The sequence below is a fragment of the Arachis stenosperma genome, chromosome 2 (genome assembly GCF_014773155.1).
Source record: "Arachis stenosperma cultivar V10309 chromosome 2, arast.V10309.gnm1.PFL2, whole genome shotgun sequence".
Taxonomy (NCBI): Eukaryota; Viridiplantae; Streptophyta; class Magnoliopsida; order Fabales; family Fabaceae; genus Arachis; species Arachis stenosperma.
The window spans coordinates 10,227,799-10,247,424 of NC_080378.1; the positions used below are offsets into that span (position 1 = coordinate 10,227,799).

Genomic DNA, 19,626 nt, shown 5'->3' on the forward strand with positions numbered 1-19,626 from the left:
AACGAAAACTCACCAATATGCCTTTTATTCCTTACTGAATGTACTATTTCTATACTTGGTAGGAAGAAAAAATAGAATTTACACTAAAAAAGTCGAAATTGATAAGTGCTACATAACACTGACTCATTGTGCCTTTCCACCCTGAAGATGCACACATCATTTTCATTACCATGTTGCCTCATGCATATGGAAGGAAAAAAAAGTGCATGACCCTTGATAACATTAACAATTCATAAATAAATACATATATGTGAAATCAGTACATTTAGTTAATAACTTTTATTCAAATATCAAAACATATACATATAATCTGGTCAGACAAATTCGCGAATCCTCTATATGGTAATTAATTAGGGAAATTAGACCTTGTTAGTGACAAATGATGAACAACTGAGAGCCGTGAGTAAAATAATACTATAGCTAAAAAGATACACAATGGTTAAATATTGGAGTAAGATTAGAGAAAATATGAAAAAGATCATAATTCTGCAAGTTACATAGAGAAGGATTATATAGATTATAATTTGATTTCACTTTTAGTAATTAAGCATGCTTGTTGTTGCTGCTAGTTGGGGTAGCAACAATGTTACTGTTATCTCACTTTGAAGAAACAGAAGCTGTTGTTGATTTGTGATGTAGAAGCAAAGTTGGAGGTTCCATTGCTCTTTAGCAATTTGAAGGAAGAAACTGGTGGTCTCTTCTTGCTAACTGAAAGCAAAGCTTCTTGACCATAGCTTGAACCTTATTGAAACAACCAATATTAAATCAATATTATGATCTTAATTCATAAATAATCAAAACAGAAAACAAAAGAAAAAGATTAAATTTACATAAAACTTCCTCCACGGACCACAGAGATGGGGGCAAACAAAACAGATATGGAGAATAGCTGAAAGCAATTTATGTGCTGAATATTTGGCAACTTACCATATAGTCAATGCAATTACCCCTCAATTATTGAAGATATATTCAATCATCATACCTTAGCATCACTTGCTGGCTGCTGCAAACAGTTCTTCCTCAAACTGATCTATCTACATCCACAGTTCAAATGTCTTTGTAAACTCGGGTGCTAACCAATCTCAACTGTTTTAGTCAATGAATAAAAAACTTATAAGAAGAAAATCTGAATCAAAAAATAATAAGAAGAAAAAGCTGAAAATAGCAAAACGAAAAAATAATCGTGATGGCTTAGATTCTGCAATAGCTTCCTGAAAGGAGGAAAAGAAAAACCAAAACCAAGAATTTAGCAAATATTTACTATATGTGTATCACAAACACTTTTCTCAGTATTCAACAATAATTGTGCAACACAAATTAGATTAATATCATCATCATAATAATAATGATGGAAAACTAAAAAAAAAGGAATTGGCATAACAGTAAAAGAACAAAACAATATCTTTGAAAAGCTCACAACTAAGTTACCTGAAAAGGATTAATTTTAAAAGCACAAGTTCCTTTCTCTTCAGTAGCTGCTGCCACCTCGGCTTCATTTAGCGACTTATCATGAATGCCTTCAATTTTACCTGCTGCTTTGCTAATTGCAAATCCATCCCCATTTGTACCATATAAGAGAACAGTCGATATGGAATTTGAATTTCACTGGTTAAATCAGAGAATGCACATTGCATAGTATTTCAGATATAATAACATTTTCAAATTTTCACATCCAAAGTTGTATGCATCCACAACATCTATACCACAATCACATATACTAAAATTAAGAAAAAAAGAAAGGTACTTTCTGCACCCCCAAAATCACAAACAAATGCATCCTTCATGATAATAATTTCTACTAAGATTTAAACATGAAAATTCTAGAAGTATGCATATAATTCAAAGGCACATGCACACATCAAAGTCATACAGATATATCCATGTCAAAATGCAACCGTAATCACTATCCCTATTTTCCCCCTAATTTTGATTAATAAGAGAGATATACCTATGGCTATCACCAAAAAGATGTAAAAGTTAATAAATATTACTCAAATTCATATTTAATATCATCAACTCTCACACTACCTAAGAAAATAAGTCAACTTGTATGCATAAAAGGATCATCCTATATTCAAGCAATGTTTTATTTAAGGGGTCAAATTTGAGATATATCCTAACTCTCCAAAGACAACCTATGCAAGAAACCCTATCCTTTCCTCAGCAGATTCAAGATAAGCAAGGTGCTATATATGTTAATAAAACCAATTTGGTATACACTTCGAGCACACTATTAAGCTTGGTAGAAGCAATGATACAGATGACAGAAATTAAGAATAAAATACCTTCCTTTCACCAAAACCTTCACTATTAAAGGAAAGAATTATAGGCTATAAATTCCAAAGTTTTAGTCTACTGAATTTAAGATAAGTAATATTGTGAAGATGGCCAGTAATTACCCAAAAACAAAAGGAAGCTTCTTACAACTTCAATCTTTGGCATGACTTAGATGAAGGAAGCAGTTAACAAATGAATGATAGAAGTATCTGAGATCTGGCGGACATTGGGAATAAAAAACTGTCATAAGCTAAAAAAACAATGTGAGATTCAAAAGTCTAGCAATTGTTACCGTATCACAAATTTGAAATGGAAAACTTTCTAAATGAAGATTAAAGGTTGTATTAATTATATATTCAGCTCTATGAAAGTTCAAGAGCTTGGAATATAATCTGGACAAAGCAAGTCATGAAGCCTCTATATAATAATTCTTTAGAGAAATTAGACCTTGCTACTGATGAATGGTGAACAACTCAGCCATGAGTAAAATAAGCTAACATAGATAGGCAGAGAAAGTTGGATGATCAAATTAAATAACCATATATGAGAAGTAAAGACATTTAACCGTGCACGGGGAGGAGCATTCAGAAGACTATGGCAGAACCAACAAAGCCACTCCCTCCTATAACTACAATCTATAAACAAAGATATCTAATCTATGTAAGAATGCTTCAGCTAAAGAATGTGTATAACACCAAATTATTAAAGGTTTGCTAGTGAATAAACCGTTGCCATTACTGGCCAAAGATTGAAGTTGTAAGAAGCCTCCTTTTGTTTTTGGGTAATTACTAGACATCTTCACAATGTTACTTATCTTAAATTCAGTAGACTAGAAGGCTTTGGTGGAAGGAAGGTATTTCATTCTTAATTTTTGTCATCTGTATCATTGCTTCTACCAAACTTAATAGTGTGTTCGAAGTGTAGACCAAGTTGGTTTTATTAACATATATCGCACCTTGCTTATCTTAATAGTGTCTATCTTTTATCATTTTTAAAACTAAAAATTATTAAAGTTACCTCCTTAGCATCACTTGCTGCAAATAGTTTTCCTTCAAACTCAGCTACATCCATAGTTCAAATCTCTCCATAATCTCGAGAAGAATAGTGATGGCTGAAAAGATTCCGCAGTAACTTCTTGAAAGGAGGAAAAGAAAAAAGTTAGAACCAGCAATGATATAAAGTAGAGACACTTGTTCCTCAGAAAGTATAATTTCTAAATCTGTTCAGAGAGAAACACCTTGACCACCTTCTTTTAGAGAGGAACCAATGATGAACCTTATTTATATAATGATATCAATGAACATAATATTATTTATTTTTATTTTTTATAGACATGGCCAAATAGATTTAGAAACTATGATATTGGAAGAACATATATCGACAAACCACAACAACAACATAAGCAATACAATATAATTAGCTAATACTTAATAGTAAATTCTCAATAGTAGTATATGTATAAACATAGGAGAACAGAACAACCATGAGCAATATTAGAACAGAAAGACCACAATATTAACAATAGAAACAGAACAGAAAATATTCAATCACATATTTCCTTGTCAAACACAAAAACTCGGAAATTAAAATAAATAAAACCGTAATATAAAAACTCCAAAATTAAAATCCAGAAACTACCGCAAGAAAATGCAAACCATTGAAAATTCGTTTACCCGTTCTCTATGTCAAACATAACATAATGATCAGAGAAATTAAAGCATTATATTTACATTTTTCAGCGAGAGCTTGTTGGGCAGTCCCTTGCAAAAGCCCAGAATACCCACAGTTGTTGCAGCTTCCACCATTGCCTCCGCCGTCGTATCTACCACCGCATCCGCCTCTTCCGTGGTTGTAATCTGTGGCCATGTGACCTATCCCACCGCAGCTGCAGCAAGCACCATCGCCACTGCCTCCTCCTCCTCCTCCGTATCCACCACCACGCGCAACAACCGCGACCACCACTGCCATAGCTCTTGAATGGCTCTCGCCTAAGCCCTTGAGTACACGCACCATTTGAGGGGAGATCGTCGTCGTTGCCGGAGTCGACGTCTTTGCATCGCGATTAAAATGAACAATGTGCACGAAGGGATTATATAAAGGTGGGAGAATAATATATGAAAGAATGATCCTGGGAAATTTTAAGTTTTGAAAATTTTGAAATGTGGGACAAAATTGGAAAAATATGGGATGAAAACGGGGTGAACGAGAAAAATGTATATGATTTCAGAATGAAAAGTGGGGGTAAGGGATATAAGCAATTGATCTTGGGAGAATTATAGCTTACAGAGGTAAATTGGTATAGAGAGAGAAATTTTCATCCCTTCAATGGGTATGGGTAGCCAGTAGGTGACACCGGGTAATATTAGTCCTTTATTTGGCGGCAGCTTGACAGTGGTTTTTTTTTTTTTTTCTGGATATTTTTTGTGATGGACTTTTGGAGGCATGATGAGCTTAATAACTTTTTTGACAAATGTAACTCAATAATTTTTTGATAAATATGGATTCTAATTTCTAACACATAATTACATAAGTAGGTTGTAGGTTGAGTCGATATAAGAAAAAGTATATGGAACAAAAAGGTTACCAGTTAAAAGTTAAACAAAATCACATTAATTTATATTAATAATTAATTTTAAATTTTTTTAATTTAAAATCTAAAATTGATTAAGTAAATCTAATCAAAACCTATAAAAAAAATTTTTTTTCTCTCACATTAACCTACCCACCTCCAACAATCACACACAGACCTTTTTCTCTCTCACCGTCAGATCCTCTCCGTCTCCCCACTGCAACCCACTTCTCTTCTATCACCGACATCTGATTTATCGAATTCGTCACCGTCAACAAGAATCCATACTCAACACGTGGATTAGACAAGTTTTGAGAACTTCTAGCTGAACTCGATGAGAGAAGAAAGAAGGTTTATTCCAAGTAGTTCGATTTGCGTATTCCGACAATGATGATTTCGTCCCATCGTCATTATGATATTGATTTTGGTGTTCTTGACGGTGTTTGATAGATCGATGGCGACACTTTGTACGTGTGTTTTGTGGTATATAATTCTAGTGATGAGTGATACCTCTTTTTCTTCTTCTTCAAGTTCAAAGCCAATAAGAAAAACGGTGAGGAATACAAATAAAAAGGAAGAGTAAAATATCATTTTTGTCCCCAACCTTTGGGGTAAATCCTATTTGTGTCCCTAACGTTTAAATCGTCCTATTAATATCCCTAACGTTTGTAAAAGTGATTCAATGTTATCCTGTTGTTAATTACACATTATGAACGCTTTAATTTGAGTTTTAAAAATCTCTTCTTTAAGTTAGAATACAAATGTTTGGGATAGAATCGATGATCCACTTCGAAAAATAGCTCATCAAAAGTTAAAATTAATTCCTACAACATTTACATAATTCACTTTTCTAGAGACATAATTGAATCTAAACACAAATAGTGGGTATAATATTAAAATCGAACACATCCAAGTGAGACCTAATTGAGAATGAATACATCCAAATGAGAATAATTGAAAAATATAATTTGATTTGTTTGTATAATTGATAGTAGGATAATATTGAATCACTTTTATAAACGTTAAGGATACAAATAGGACGATTTAAACGTTAGGGACACAAATAGGACTTATCCAAACGTTGGGGACAAAAACGATACTTTACTCTAAAAAGGAATATGTGAGAGGGTTGTGTGAAAAGAAGATGGTGGTGATGAATGAGGGTTTAAATTCTCCATCAAAGGACAATGGTTCACCGAAACATGGCACGGTAGTAGCATCGTCACGATGTTATTCTTTGCGTTTTGGAATATTAGGTGCCGTTTTGATGATTAAAGAGACGGCAAATTACATAATTACAGAAATTTAAAAAAATATTCATTTAATATAAAAAAAAACATCATAATACTTAACAAAAAAAACATCCAATTATATTTTAGTAAAAATAATTAAATATCTATAAAATTTAAAAAATATGAAATTCTTAAAAAAATAGAGACATTGATATTTGTAATACAAAAAAAATTCAAAAAATATATAAAAAAAACATCCATTTAGTATGAAAAAGAAACATTATGATATTTAGCAGAAGAAACATCCATATTAATTAACTCATAAAGATTTTGAATTCACCAAAAATATTTTGGCTGATTTTTAGCTAATACCCTTTTATTCCTTGATATAAAAAATATCACTAACACATAAGCGGACGCTTGAACCTGATAGAAAAGATAGGTTCAATACTTTATTATTCCTCATTTTATGAATCAAAGCGTCATAATAACATTTATTAAAAATGAATATAATATTTTTTTTAATTGTAATATAAATCAACTTAAAAAATAAAAATATAACCAATCCACAATCCGTTAGTTAAAAAATATCAAATTAATTTAGATTATCCTTATATAAAAGTTTTTTTTGTTCAAAATATATTATATTAATGATGTTTTTTTTTCATTTCATTTATGTTCCAATTATTTTAAAATAACTTAATATTATCTTCGATTTTTGTTTTTAATCCACTAAAAATACTAATGAATGACGTATATATTCGCAAACTCTACAATTTTCTGTAATTTAATAGAAAATTATTGATAAAGAAACTTGATAATGGTGTACAATGAAAAAAAAATATAATATTTTATATTTTAAATATTTTATAAATTAATTTTCTTTTTATTTTTAGTATAGGACATAGGAGAATATATATGTGTGTGTGGATAATATTTAAATAATGACAAATAAAAATAAATAAAATTTATTTTGTCAATTCTATTTATTTATGAATATACACAAAATTTTTAGTTTTTAGTTTTTTACATAGTGTTTACGGTCTTTATATGGATAAAATATAAATGATTTTCAAAATTTTATTACCATTATTAAAAATTCTTAAACGAATAAGATATTTTCTCTATACTATTAAAAGTACAATTTCGCATTAACATCAGAATTTTATATAAAAGTTTAAAATAAAACTTATATCTATAATTAGCTTATTTTAATATTATTTTGATATCTTCTTTTATATAACTTTTATAATGTTATAAAATAAAATTTACTCAAATAAGACATACAATATTAAAATTTAGACTTTGACATGAATTAATATATTTATATTATAAACTTTTATATATTAAAAAAAATTATGAAATAGATGATAGATTGATTACATAAAACTTAGATATATCATTAGCTTACTTACTGCAAGCAATATTACTTTGATCTATTTTTTTATATAATTTTCATAATTTTATAAATAATAAGTTTATTCAACAAATAGTATATGCAATATCAGAATTTAAACCCTTATGTACTAACATTTTTTATAACGTAAGTTCGGTTATATAATTAAAGAATTTAATGTGAGAATTTTTTAAAATAATAAGTTGGTTACATAAATACTATTTACTGTGATATTCTACCTGTAATTATATATATATTCTCTAAGTTACTGCAAATTAAGTTTAGTGTTGTCATCATAGCAAATTTATAGAAAACTTAAAGTCTTAGCAATTATTAATTTGTTAAATACTATTTTAGTCCCTTTTTTTATATCTTATTTTATATTATAATAGATAGATTAGTTGGATTATATATAACACCCTAATTTTTAGCACCTCATGATTGTACTAAAAGTCTGAGCGTTACTTATCTCTAAACCTTTTTATTATATATTATTTTATTTAATATTGAGCCTTGTGAAAACGAACCGAAACTTTAATTAAAAAAACGAAAAGAGACTTTATTTTAAACCACTAAATTACAAAAGTATATATATTCACATAGTATTAAATACATAAACTTATTTCAAAATTCCAAAAAAAAAATTCTACTCCTCTAAAAACTCTAACTAACAAGGCGAGAGGAAAAATAAATTCTAACAACTCAACTCATAAACATATTCCTCTGTGCTCCCGCAGCTTCGCAATGAGCCTTTGCACCTGTAGTAGCTGAAAGGGGTGGAGATAGGGGATAAGAATTGGGGAGTTCTTAATAGGGTCGGGTTTAGAAGTTAAATTTACATGTACTTGGTCAACAATAACAGTCAACAAGGGACAATTCAATTCAACAATTATAGAAAACATAATTCAGACAGCCATTTAGCACACCCACAATTATAGGAAACACACTCACAAACAAATATGCACAAACAAGTATGATGCATGTATATTTCTATCGCAGGTAATGAGCTCATTTGTCGGTCTCGACCCGCACCCGACGCAATCCGACTCACAAGTCATATAAGACATTCCAATGGCATAAACTCTGCAAGGTTTCAAACTCTTGCAGGCGCTGATTCTCCAGCTGAAGCATGTGCTACTTTCTCCTGAAAGTCATTCCATACACACGGGTATCCTCGCACAATCATTCACACACAAGGCCCACGGCCTCCAATGAGCGTTACGTATCGCCGTCCTCAATGACCCATCTCTATTGTGTCAAGTGAGCGTTACGTATCGCCGTCCTCACTAGACACTTGGCACTAAGGCCCAACAACACTCAATATCTTTTCAGTTTCTACTCTCTGCTCTTCTGTGGCAGAGGTCCCTTTACTTAATAAACCGAATTCAAGACATAACTTGAAATAAAATCTATTATCAAAAACTGAATGTAAAACCTTATACTTTCTTAATAAATCAAGCTAAAAATAAGACTTTCGGTAATAAATCGAAATCAAATAGTTTTCAGTAATTAAAATATTTTCTTTGAAACTTAGCCACTTTTTATTTTAATAAAATTTAGACCTTTTAAATCTTGTGTTATTAAGTGAAACAGCACAAAGGGGATTAAGTTAGTGTTCAGTGAGCTCGAGATAGCTGCCTGACGAGAGAAAAGGACACCAACCACTACTGGATGTGATTCCAAGAGCCAAACGAGAATGAATACCACACAGAAGAGTAAAGACCAGGCTCCTGACCAAAGTCACTACTAAGAAAGGGCCGGGGCAGACTGCAATTTGTCTGAGCTTAGTTTCTTGACTGGCTTGAAGAACTTGGACCCTTGATTCATTCAAGCCTTCAATCTCAAGCAAGTATTGTTGAATCCCGATTTCCGCCCAACAACCTTTAATTAAATTAAAATGTAATAATTATAAAATTCTATTTAATTATTTTTGTTGAAAATAATTTTTTTTAAAAGTATATCTTAATATAATATAATAACTTATAAATAGTCAATTATTTATTTTTTAAAAATTCAGGATCTTACATTATTTATCCAAATAATTTTTTATCTAAGTCAAACCAAGTAATACAAAAAAAAAATAATCTCATTAATGAACATGTATGACACGCACGAAAACCCCCAAACATTACCAATCTCATTAGTGAACATGTATTACATATACTAGTTAATTAGAGATAATAAATATATTAAGAGATTTTGAACTTTTATTTTTTCTTTAATCTTGTCAAAAAGTGATTAATCTCATTAGTAGGTTATTTTTTAATCTAAACTATTAATATAAAATTAATAAATAAAAATTAAGATTTTTTAATTAATAAAAGCGTATTATTTTTTCTTTTAATAAGAATTGTTTAAGGATAAAATAAAATGAAGGAAATTGTTCATGGGTGGACAAATGAGCTTAATGTATAATTAACTCAAAAAATATAAGCAGATTTTAGCATTAGGCTGTATTTGGCTTGTGTATAACATAGACACTATAGCCATAATACAATAAACAGAAAGATTTAAAAACCAACAATTTTAACTTATTTTAGTTTATATTTTTAGTCAAAAATTTAATATTTTTAGTTTAATAAGTCATCATCATGTTTTTAATCAATATTTTTAAATGTTATTAAATAACTGTTAGACAAACATCATAAATTGTGATAATTTTATAGTATTATTATGCAATAAAACAAAATTTTTAACTTCTATGATAATTAAAAACATGACAAAAACAAATCACAATTTTATTATTATTATTATTATTATTATTATTATTATTATTATTTCTTCACCACCACCAGTCATCATCTCGACTAAACCACCAACATTAAAAAGTCTAACCCTAATAACAAATTCAATCTAACAAGCCAACACAAAATTACTTCAACAAAATCTAAATTAAAATTTAAATAAATAAAAATTAAAAATATACAAAAGAATAAAGAACCAAATGGAAACATGCAGAGAAAGATGATGAGTTGACGAAGAAAGCAGGCAGAGGTAGAGGAAGACTAAAGCATGGAATAGAGGTGCAAGCGGAGGTAGATCGAGAGAGGAAAAAGAAGAAATGTGGATGGATTTAGAAGCTCATGACATCAAAGATGAAGCAGATGCAACATGAAGGAGAGGCAGCAACAAATCTAGGACACAGACAAAGGCAGTCACAACACAAAATAGAGGCCGTAGAAATTTGACAAAGGTAGACATAATAATGAGGAGAAGAAATAATAAGTTGGAGTGAAGAGAGGTAGAGAAAAAAAAGTAGCGATGTTCATGGATGGATTGTGTCCGCAGATCTGCGAAAAATATCCGCATTCAATCCAAAAATTGTGCATATGATACGCAAATTGATCGGATTGGATCGTGAATATCTGCTCTACATCCGCGTATCTGGTCGATTCGCGGATCCCGATCCGCACAATAATAATTAAAATATATATATATATATATGTTTGGTATTATATTTACTTGTTTGTATATTTTAGTTAGTAATTATTATTCATATATTGTATTATTTATTTTTGTTATTTAGAAAAAGTTTGATTAAAAATATTTTAGAAATAAATAAATTTAAAAGTGTGAAAGAAATATTTTTATTGAATTTTTTACATAAAAATATGATTAAAAAGAGAAGGTTCAATTATGCGGATATATCTGATCCGATTCAATCTGCACATTTGCGGATCGGATCGGAATCGACACTAAAAAACGCGAATATCATATATGATCCGATCTGTATACACCTCTAAAAAAAATGCAAAGGGCAATGACTACGACGAAGATAAACCCGCAAAGAACAAAAGAGAAAATGATGATGATAGAGGCGACGATGACTCAAAGACATTGAAATAATGGAGGAAGAAAGAAACTAGATAGCAAGAAAGGAGGAAGAGAGTTGACATAAGTGGTTTGAGTTGGAGGCGCATAAAAGAGGACGAGAAATGAATAAAAAAGTGAGGGGAAGAAGAAAGTTATTATATGAGTAACTCTGAAATTACGATTTTAAAATGAGAATATAATTGTAAAATGAATGTTAAGAATACTTTGTTCAATCTCAAAATTAGTATTTTAACTTCTATCTTTTAAGTTGTGTTTGTTCATATTACGAAACATTGAAACAAAGATATACAGATATAAAATTATATTTGTCAGATAAAATATGTATATATAGATATTGATTATGTGTTAAAGATATACTTATTTATAGTTAACTTATAATTTAAAAAAAATGGTATTATAATAGGGATATTCACTAACAAAACGTTTTTTTAAGGTAGTTAAACAGACCAATCTGACTTATTTAGACTTAGTCCGCCTAAGTTTACAAGACGTAGGGACCGACCCGTTGAAGTCTTCTTTATTCACGGGTCATATATGATTTTTTCACTCGAAACTGTTTATGCCAATTTCAACAGGTTAAACGAATTGACTCGTTTATTTTTTTAATTTCTTTTTAAAAGATATTTTAAAAAAATATTTTTATATTAAATATTTTAAATAAATAATTTTTAAATTAATAGATTAAGTTTTCGGATCAAATTAAGAGAATATTAACAAAAAATTAATATTTTTTTTACAAATTTAAATAAATTATCCATTTAGTTTATATGCGAACTAACCCATTTAATCTGTAATTTTAGATTAATTAGGCTCAATTTGTACGATATTTAAAAGTAAAATTGTTGAAAAGGATCATAATTATCGTGTATACTATTTAATTCTGATACTATATAAAAGTTTTTAATATGAATGAAAGGAATGGATAGAAAATCGTAATGGTATCAAAAATATTATTTATATATTAAAATTAATTATTAAATTAATTATTAATGTATTTATATATAAATATATATATAATTTAATTTATTTTTAATATATATTTATATTTTAATATATATTTTATATTAATAACTAATTTTATTGATTAATTTTAATGTACACATAATATAATCTGATAATTTGAACTCTGTATTACTTCATGTATAAGACATTACTATTTATAGAAATATAATGACATATTGTGTAACTAAATTGATAACAAAAACAGAACTAACTCAAAATAGCTAACCAAGCCTTTTAGATTCCTGATCTTGATCTTTGACATTTATATAAAAAGTAATTAAATTCATAAATAGTGAATATATTTTGAATGTATCGAATAACATTAGTAAAATTCATTTTTATTATTTTTTAATTAAAAAAGTAAAATATAAAATTTCAAAAAGTAAATTAGTAAAAGTCCCCCAACTGATGGATCGGTGCCACGCGTCACACAGAGAAATGCTGCACAACGACAAAACATAAAATTAAATAAAAAATATATATATAAAATGGCAAAGGTGGCGCGAATCTCCATACTTGACACTTCACAGTGACACTACAGTACTACACTCTCTACTCTCTCCACCTCCTCGATCTCGATCTCGATCTCAACTGAAATGGCAACCCCATCCCAAAGCGCCGTCGCTTACTTCATGCGTATGACCGGTGCACCGGAGTTCGTCGCCATCCAAAGACTCGAGGTAATAATCTCTTTTCCTTTCTTAATTTTTCTTTTTTGGCTTTTTTTTTTCCTTTGGATTTAGTTACTTTATGCAAAGAACATTTGCCTAATGAAGAAACTAAGAATATAGTGGAGTAAAGAGAACGAGAGATTGAAGAACCGAAAATGTAATTGATTTGAATTACTAACAATACAAAAACGTATCTGTTGCAGTCATAGACTCATAGTCATAGGACAGTATTTATAGGCCAAGACTCTTTTCCAAACCTCTATCTGTGGCAGCATTCAACAAATTTCTTGGCAAATTCAAGGTCACTTCAAGAGTATCCTTGAATTTGAAGGGGGATGATAGAGATAAGCAAATCAAGATTCTGTTTCTTGGACAGATTCTGTTTCTCCAAAGTCTTGACACTTTCTTGATTTGGCTAGTTTGGTATTTAGTGATTACAATATAGAAATTCAGTTTGGTTAGTTATCGGGTAAAAGAGTCTTAGCCTAATACTGTCCTATGACTCTGCAACAGATACGTTTTTGTATTGTTAGTAATTCAGATCAATTACATTTTCAGTTCTTCAATCTCGCGTTCTCTTTACTCCACTATATTCTTAGCTTCTTCACCTAATTATTATCATATTGTGTGACATTTTTTGTTTGTAACAACATTGATGGATTTTGTTAGGAATATGGAGGCAACGTGAATGAAGCTATTAATGCTCATTTCCTGCAATTGGATAGTAATGTTGATAATATGCCCACGTATGTATGAGTATGACACAGTTGCAATAGTTTTTCTTACTGTTTCCTTTCTTGGAACCTTAATTCTATCTTTGGATATTCATTGTGAATGTAATTGAGGTTAGCATTTGGTTCTTGTTCTAAGATAGAAGACGGTGGGACAATAGAAATCGTACTTTAAGACATGTTTCTTGTGTCCTATTTGGAAAATATAGAAATTATCTTGAAAATTGTTTGGATATGGAGACAATTTTAAGTTTTTGTCTCGATCCCCTTCTTTGAGCAAGTTTTTGTTTCCTATATTTCTCTGTCTTGTGGGTCTCAGGACAAACAGTAACCAAACACCAGTGTGTAAGAATGGTATGGGATATTTATAGATTTCATATTACTGTAACTTATGCAAACAACTTGAACCTAATATGATTTAGATCCAGCTCATTTCATCACTTTTCATCAAGTAGAAATGTAGTCCAAGATCACATGCATTTGTTTATTGATTTATTTTATTTTCTTGTGAATGTGAATAAATTACTTAGTCAGAGGCAAAACCTTGGTGGTGGTGGTGGTTCTCCGCAGTATATTCAGTCTAATATGAATGCCAATAATCAGAACCGTAGTTGGTCGCGTGGGGTAATGCCTTTCCTCAATGCTGCTAGAAGGTTTAGACCTTCACTACTACTTGATCCAAATTATAGGAGAGAACTCAGAGATTCATACAATGGGATTGGTGCAAGTAGTGATAATGTGCCGCGTACTGTTCCTACAAGTCAAAATGTAACCGGCAATTTGTATGGGACACATGATTATCACCATAATGACTATAATTTAGGACAGGCTAACACCTCTAAACATGTATCTGATAATGATGTCGAAGAAGCATTGATTCAGGCTGCAATTGAGGCCTCAAAGAACGATAGCAGAGAAAGGTCTACATGGGAACAACATGGCGATGTTAATGTATACCCATCTCATAAAGTTGACTCTTTCTAAATTATCTGTGGTTTTTTATGTTCTTTTGAAATTCTCCTTGATGAAACATTAATATTTCAGGGTTCATTGGATGATGAAATTCCTCGTGATCATCTTCGACAAGAAGATGATGATTTAGCTCATGCTCTTTCACTTTCCATAAAGGTTCTATTTATTATTCTTATTTGGGACCATTATATTTGCACTAGTTAGATCTTTATGATTCCTAGTTCTAATTCCAATCAATTTGAATATAGACTGCGGAGGAAGAAGAAGCTGTTCGGGAATTTATGGTTAAGGAAATAAGCAAGACACAGGAAAGCAACAGCAGCAGAAGCACAATGGAGGTGCATGTTTTCCAAGCTTGATACTCTTTTCATATCCACAAACAGACCACATGTGTCAATGCAGAGTTATATGCATACATTAGGTGGAATTGCATTTAAGATTCGAGGGCCATGGCCCTTCCAAGCTCCAAAGCTTACATAACTTCAAATTGCATATTGTTTTTTCTTTGTATAAAAATGGATCCCCCCCAAAACACCCTTTTGAGAAAGTTCCATGTTTCAATTAAATTCTGTTGAGTTCATATGTTTGGCTTCTCCAAGAGTCTCATCCTAGCTTTGCTGGTGTTTACCACTGCAAATTCTCTTGGACCATTTCAAGTTATGGTTGTGCCATAGATAGATGGAATAATACTTTCCTAAATCTGAAATGGAACTAGGAATACTCTAGTACATAATTAAAGTTGGTTGGGTTTGCATATCTTGTGTGCTTTTGATGCACTTGAATGAAAGCACTTTAGAAGTTTGTTTCTTGGAGTATGCAATTAAGTAATCCAATCTCACTTGGAGATACTATATGTTTTTCTTTCCTCTTACGAATATATATATATTTTTTCCAAGACAGCTTGGAACATCATCAAATCAAAATGTACCTAGAGATGTTGCACAGCCAATCATTGGTCATCCATCGAACCATTGTTCTGCTGCTCAACTTAAAGGAACTGAAGATGTCTTCATTTCAGACAAGGTACTGTTGGGAACCCTAGATTGTTTTATGCATGTGTGAATATTCAGACCTAAAATTTATTATTGTTATGCTACTACTTTTTTCCCTTATTTTGATATGCAGTGGGGTGATATTTCTTCTGATGAGCTTAATGAAGCATTGATGCTTGAGGCTGCACTTTTTGGTGAGACACCCACTCACAGTTCTCAGAGAGTTTCACCTTTGCCTGATCTGCATCATCATCCAGAGAACAATATCAATCCCAGTACGCAGCGTTTATCCAGTCCAATGTCACAATTATCAAGTGACACTCAGTTGCTAAGAAAAGAACAGGTTTTACATTCCTTCTTGCAATGGTTGCGAGATCAACGTTCATGAGTCATGACAGGATGCCATGACATGTCAATGTTTTGATGCAGGATGCTGCTTATCTGGCATCACTACAAGCTGATAAGCAGAAGGAATTGAACTCTTTAAAAGAAGCTGAAACTCATTGCCTGAGGGAAGAAAAATCGTTGAAAAAGATTCTTGAAACAAAGGTAGCACATTTATCTGAGTTAGTGACTTGTTGACTTGGCCCTTCTATCCTATATTCCTATGGAGCTTTTTGAGTCCAATTTACTTTTTTCTTAAAGGATTGGATTTTCTGCTCTCTTAAACCACAAGTAATTATAAAGAGTCTCTTTTTTCTTATGCTTATTGTTTTATAGTGTTTTAAGTTGCCACAATATTATATAATTGAGGTCTATGTCATTATCTTGGAGTTTGGATTCATTAGAAACTAGTTGAAGCAACTCAATTTTTAGCCATAGTTCTTGAGGTGTACTCTTTTGTACACTTCCTTTTTTTTTTGTGTGTGTTGGGGGGGGAGGGGATATTGAGAATTTGAGATCACTCAAGATATTAAGTCTTCTTCTGCACGGATATTGAATCATATCTCCCACCTGGGTTTTCACTAACTTAGTTGGGTGGATTGTGGTATGGGGTAGCAGTCTTAGGATTTGCAATTTTACTGAAAGAATTCTACTTGTGATTATATAAATGTTCTGTTTTCTTATTATTTAATTGGGGGGGGGGGGGGGGGGGATTTCTTGTCCTTCGATAATAAAACTTCACTGAGTCCTGTATTCCTTCTGGTTTCAGGAATTGGAAAAACAGCTTGATAATAAAGAAGTTAGGCTTTCGAAGGAACCACCAGTAGATGATGAAAATGCAATTACTATAGTTGTTCGGATGCCAGATGGTAGTCGCAGTGAACGTCGCTTTCTCAAATCCGACAAGCTTCAGGTAACTGTTTAATTAGGGTATGAAGGCTGTAGCATTCTGAATTTGTGATGCTTGTTCTTTACAATCAAATTCATTATGATTTTTTTTAATAATGGGTGGAATCTATGTAGGGTGTAGTATATGTTTATATTTCTTCACAATCATATACACATACTGCTCATCTTCAAAGATGAACATATACACTACAATCATATAATCTGTTTCCCACCAATCATTTTTCTTCTCGCGTGGACTAAATGTCATATTTCTACCTTGTAGGCCCTTTTTGATTTCGTAGACGTTCATGGAGCAGTGAAGCCTGGAACCTATAGAGTTGTAAGTGTTTCCTTCCTATATTTTGATTTACCTTGTTTATGCCATGGCTTTTTACAATTTTGTCATTTGAATGAACCTCAATTTTTGTTTACTTGGCGAAAAAGAACCACGAGTTATGGTTCATCAAACTACTGTTTGTTTATGTGATTCGTTAATTTTGTGTTCTTTCTGCACAATATATCCTGAAATACAAAGGTTGAAATGATGATGTCACATTTTTTCCCCATTTGGTCTTGATAAAATGCATTTTGAACCAAATTTATTGTTATTGGTACAGTATGTGTAGATCATCTTTTTTCATTTATCTAGATCATATGGTCTATGTGACTAAGATAAATAAAATGATCTTCAATCATTGCTTGGATACTTATACAGGTAAAGTCATACCCGCGATGCGCTTATAGCACCAAGGATGGCAAGTTAACTTTTAGTGAAGTTGGCCTTAGCAGCAAGAGTGAGGCATTGTTTCTGGAGTTTATTTAGCTTTCATCTAAGTTCCTGTAAGTACCCTGATCTGTATTTGTACATATAGAGTAGGACAAAACAAAACAGGATTTCTCACTTGGCAATATAGTGTAAAGAGGTTAACATTTGAGACATATATTCATTGGACACTGAGGGCCAATGGTATCTTTCTGTCTATACAAATCTCCTTACTAGCTTTTCAAATATTATATTCGGATGGATGGCAGTTAGCAAAATGTGGTTGATCCTTTCATGATGATGTTCCGGAATCTCCTCTTGCATCAATCATTACAAATTTAGAGCGATTAGGTAGAGAAGAGTATATTACCAAAATGGTACTTGAAAGATTTTGATACTGATAAAAAGATTCTAAAAGATGCGAAAGACAAAAATAATCTCGAAAGATTTTAAAATTTGACAAAAACACTCAAACATAAAAGCATGACGTTATAGTGGGTGATTTTGTCAAATTTTAAAATCTTATACAGGTTCTACAAGACTTATTATTATTATTTTATTTCTTTAATCTCTTATACAATTTGTTGAAAATCTTTCATGTTTAAATTTGATACAATTTTTTTTACTAGGTACATCTTAATATATCTTATTAATAAAGTTAATTCATAATTTTATACTATATTTTTATTCTCATTCATTTTCCCTGTTTTTTTTTAATTATTAACAAACTAAAGAACACCTCAAAATTATATCATGGAATGGAGCACCAACATTCGAAAAAAATCAACAAACAAATAATTAATTGGTTTTTCAAAGTTTTTGTAGTTTGTCTATTTAAAATATACACTTCACTACCAAATGAGGAGAAATATATCTAAAATTAATTATATTAGATGATAAAGTGTAAAACAAAACTACTTATTATATTTTTAAAACATATTAAAAAAAAAAACACTCTTATAACTGTTACTCTTTTTACCTTTTTCTATTATTTGATAATACTTTTAATATAATTATATTTTAAGGCCATATACTTAACTTTATAAATTTGTTTTTATTTTATCTACCAAATAATAAAATATAAATTACTAATAAAAAAGATAAAAAATATTACATATGACCAACTTTGTTAATTAATTTTTAGCTATACCTTTTTAGTACAGCATGGATCACCTCTTTATATAATTGTGCAGAAAAACATGATTCACAAATTTTAGATAAAAAAAAAAAACTGAAACTCAGTTTTATTATAATAAATAAAATAGATAATACTAACAAATCCTCTTATTCAAAATATTATTTGTATTGTTCAATTAAAATAAAGTTCTTAATCTATGAACATCTCTTTTAAACAAATATAGTAACCAACACAAATACTAATATCATCCGATAAAGATCACATATCAATTAAGATAATATAGAAAAATATAAAAATTTTCAAGAGACATGTTTAGATAATAAACTTGTATACAAAAGTGGAACTAAAAACATATTATAAAACTCATAAAAACATATAAGAGGAAGAACAAATAATCAATTTCAAACAAAAGAAAAAAATAAAAGAAGAACAATCACCACATAAAAGATTAATTCTGAGAACAAAAAAATTTCAAAAAATAAAAATAATAAATAAAAAATATAATTTTATATAACTCTAATATCAAATATTTATATTTTTTAAAATAAATAATACTTCACTTTATATTACCTTTTACTTAAATAATTTTAAATTATATATAATTGTCAAATTAATGCTTTGTAAAATTTATATATTAACTCAAAAATAATATCACACTTTTAAATTTATACTAATATACTATAATTAATTTACTTCGGCCTCGAACAAGCTTGATTCTATCCTCACTCGATAAATTAATAATTGAATAATGAAAGTCATTTAGAAAAAATAAATACT

General features: G+C 30.3%; 2 protein-coding genes across 6 annotated transcripts; one reads left to right on the forward strand and one right to left on the reverse strand.

The window, feature by feature from the left end:
• Positions 1-309: 309 nt before the first annotated feature.
• LOC130962078 (uncharacterized) lies at positions 310-4,588 on the reverse strand. 5 transcript variants are annotated; one of them, XR_009079710.1, is made up of 5 exons: positions 4,008-4,588; positions 3,295-3,408; positions 1,429-1,605; positions 983-1,086; positions 310-741 (listed from the first exon to the last, which is right to left on the reverse strand). XR_009079710.1 is itself a non-coding variant. In XM_057888171.1 (2 exons), the coding sequence occupies exons 1-2, from the start codon at positions 4,288-4,290 to the stop codon at positions 3,335-3,337; spliced, it is 357 nt and encodes a 118-aa protein (XP_057744154.1). In that variant the 5' UTR covers positions 4,291-4,588; the 3' UTR covers positions 3,148-3,334. The 5 variants fall into 5 exon arrangements, 1 of the variants encoding a protein (XP_057744154.1); XR_009079708.1 differs by having other exon boundaries at positions 983-1,211; XR_009079707.1 differs by having other exon boundaries at positions 983-1,605.
• Positions 4,589-12,843: 8,255 nt separating this feature from the next.
• LOC130961832 (plant UBX domain-containing protein 9-like) lies at positions 12,844-17,974 on the forward strand. The gene is made up of 11 exons (XM_057887853.1): positions 12,844-12,990; positions 13,651-13,727; positions 14,243-14,663; positions 14,757-14,840; positions 14,933-15,022; positions 15,585-15,707; positions 15,810-16,019; positions 16,106-16,225; positions 16,830-16,973; positions 17,232-17,288; positions 17,664-17,974. The coding sequence occupies exons 1-11, from the start codon at positions 12,907-12,909 to the stop codon at positions 17,769-17,771; spliced, it is 1,518 nt and encodes a 505-aa protein (XP_057743836.1). The 5' UTR covers positions 12,844-12,906; the 3' UTR covers positions 17,772-17,974.
• The last annotated feature ends 1,652 nt before the right edge of the window (positions 17,975-19,626 follow it).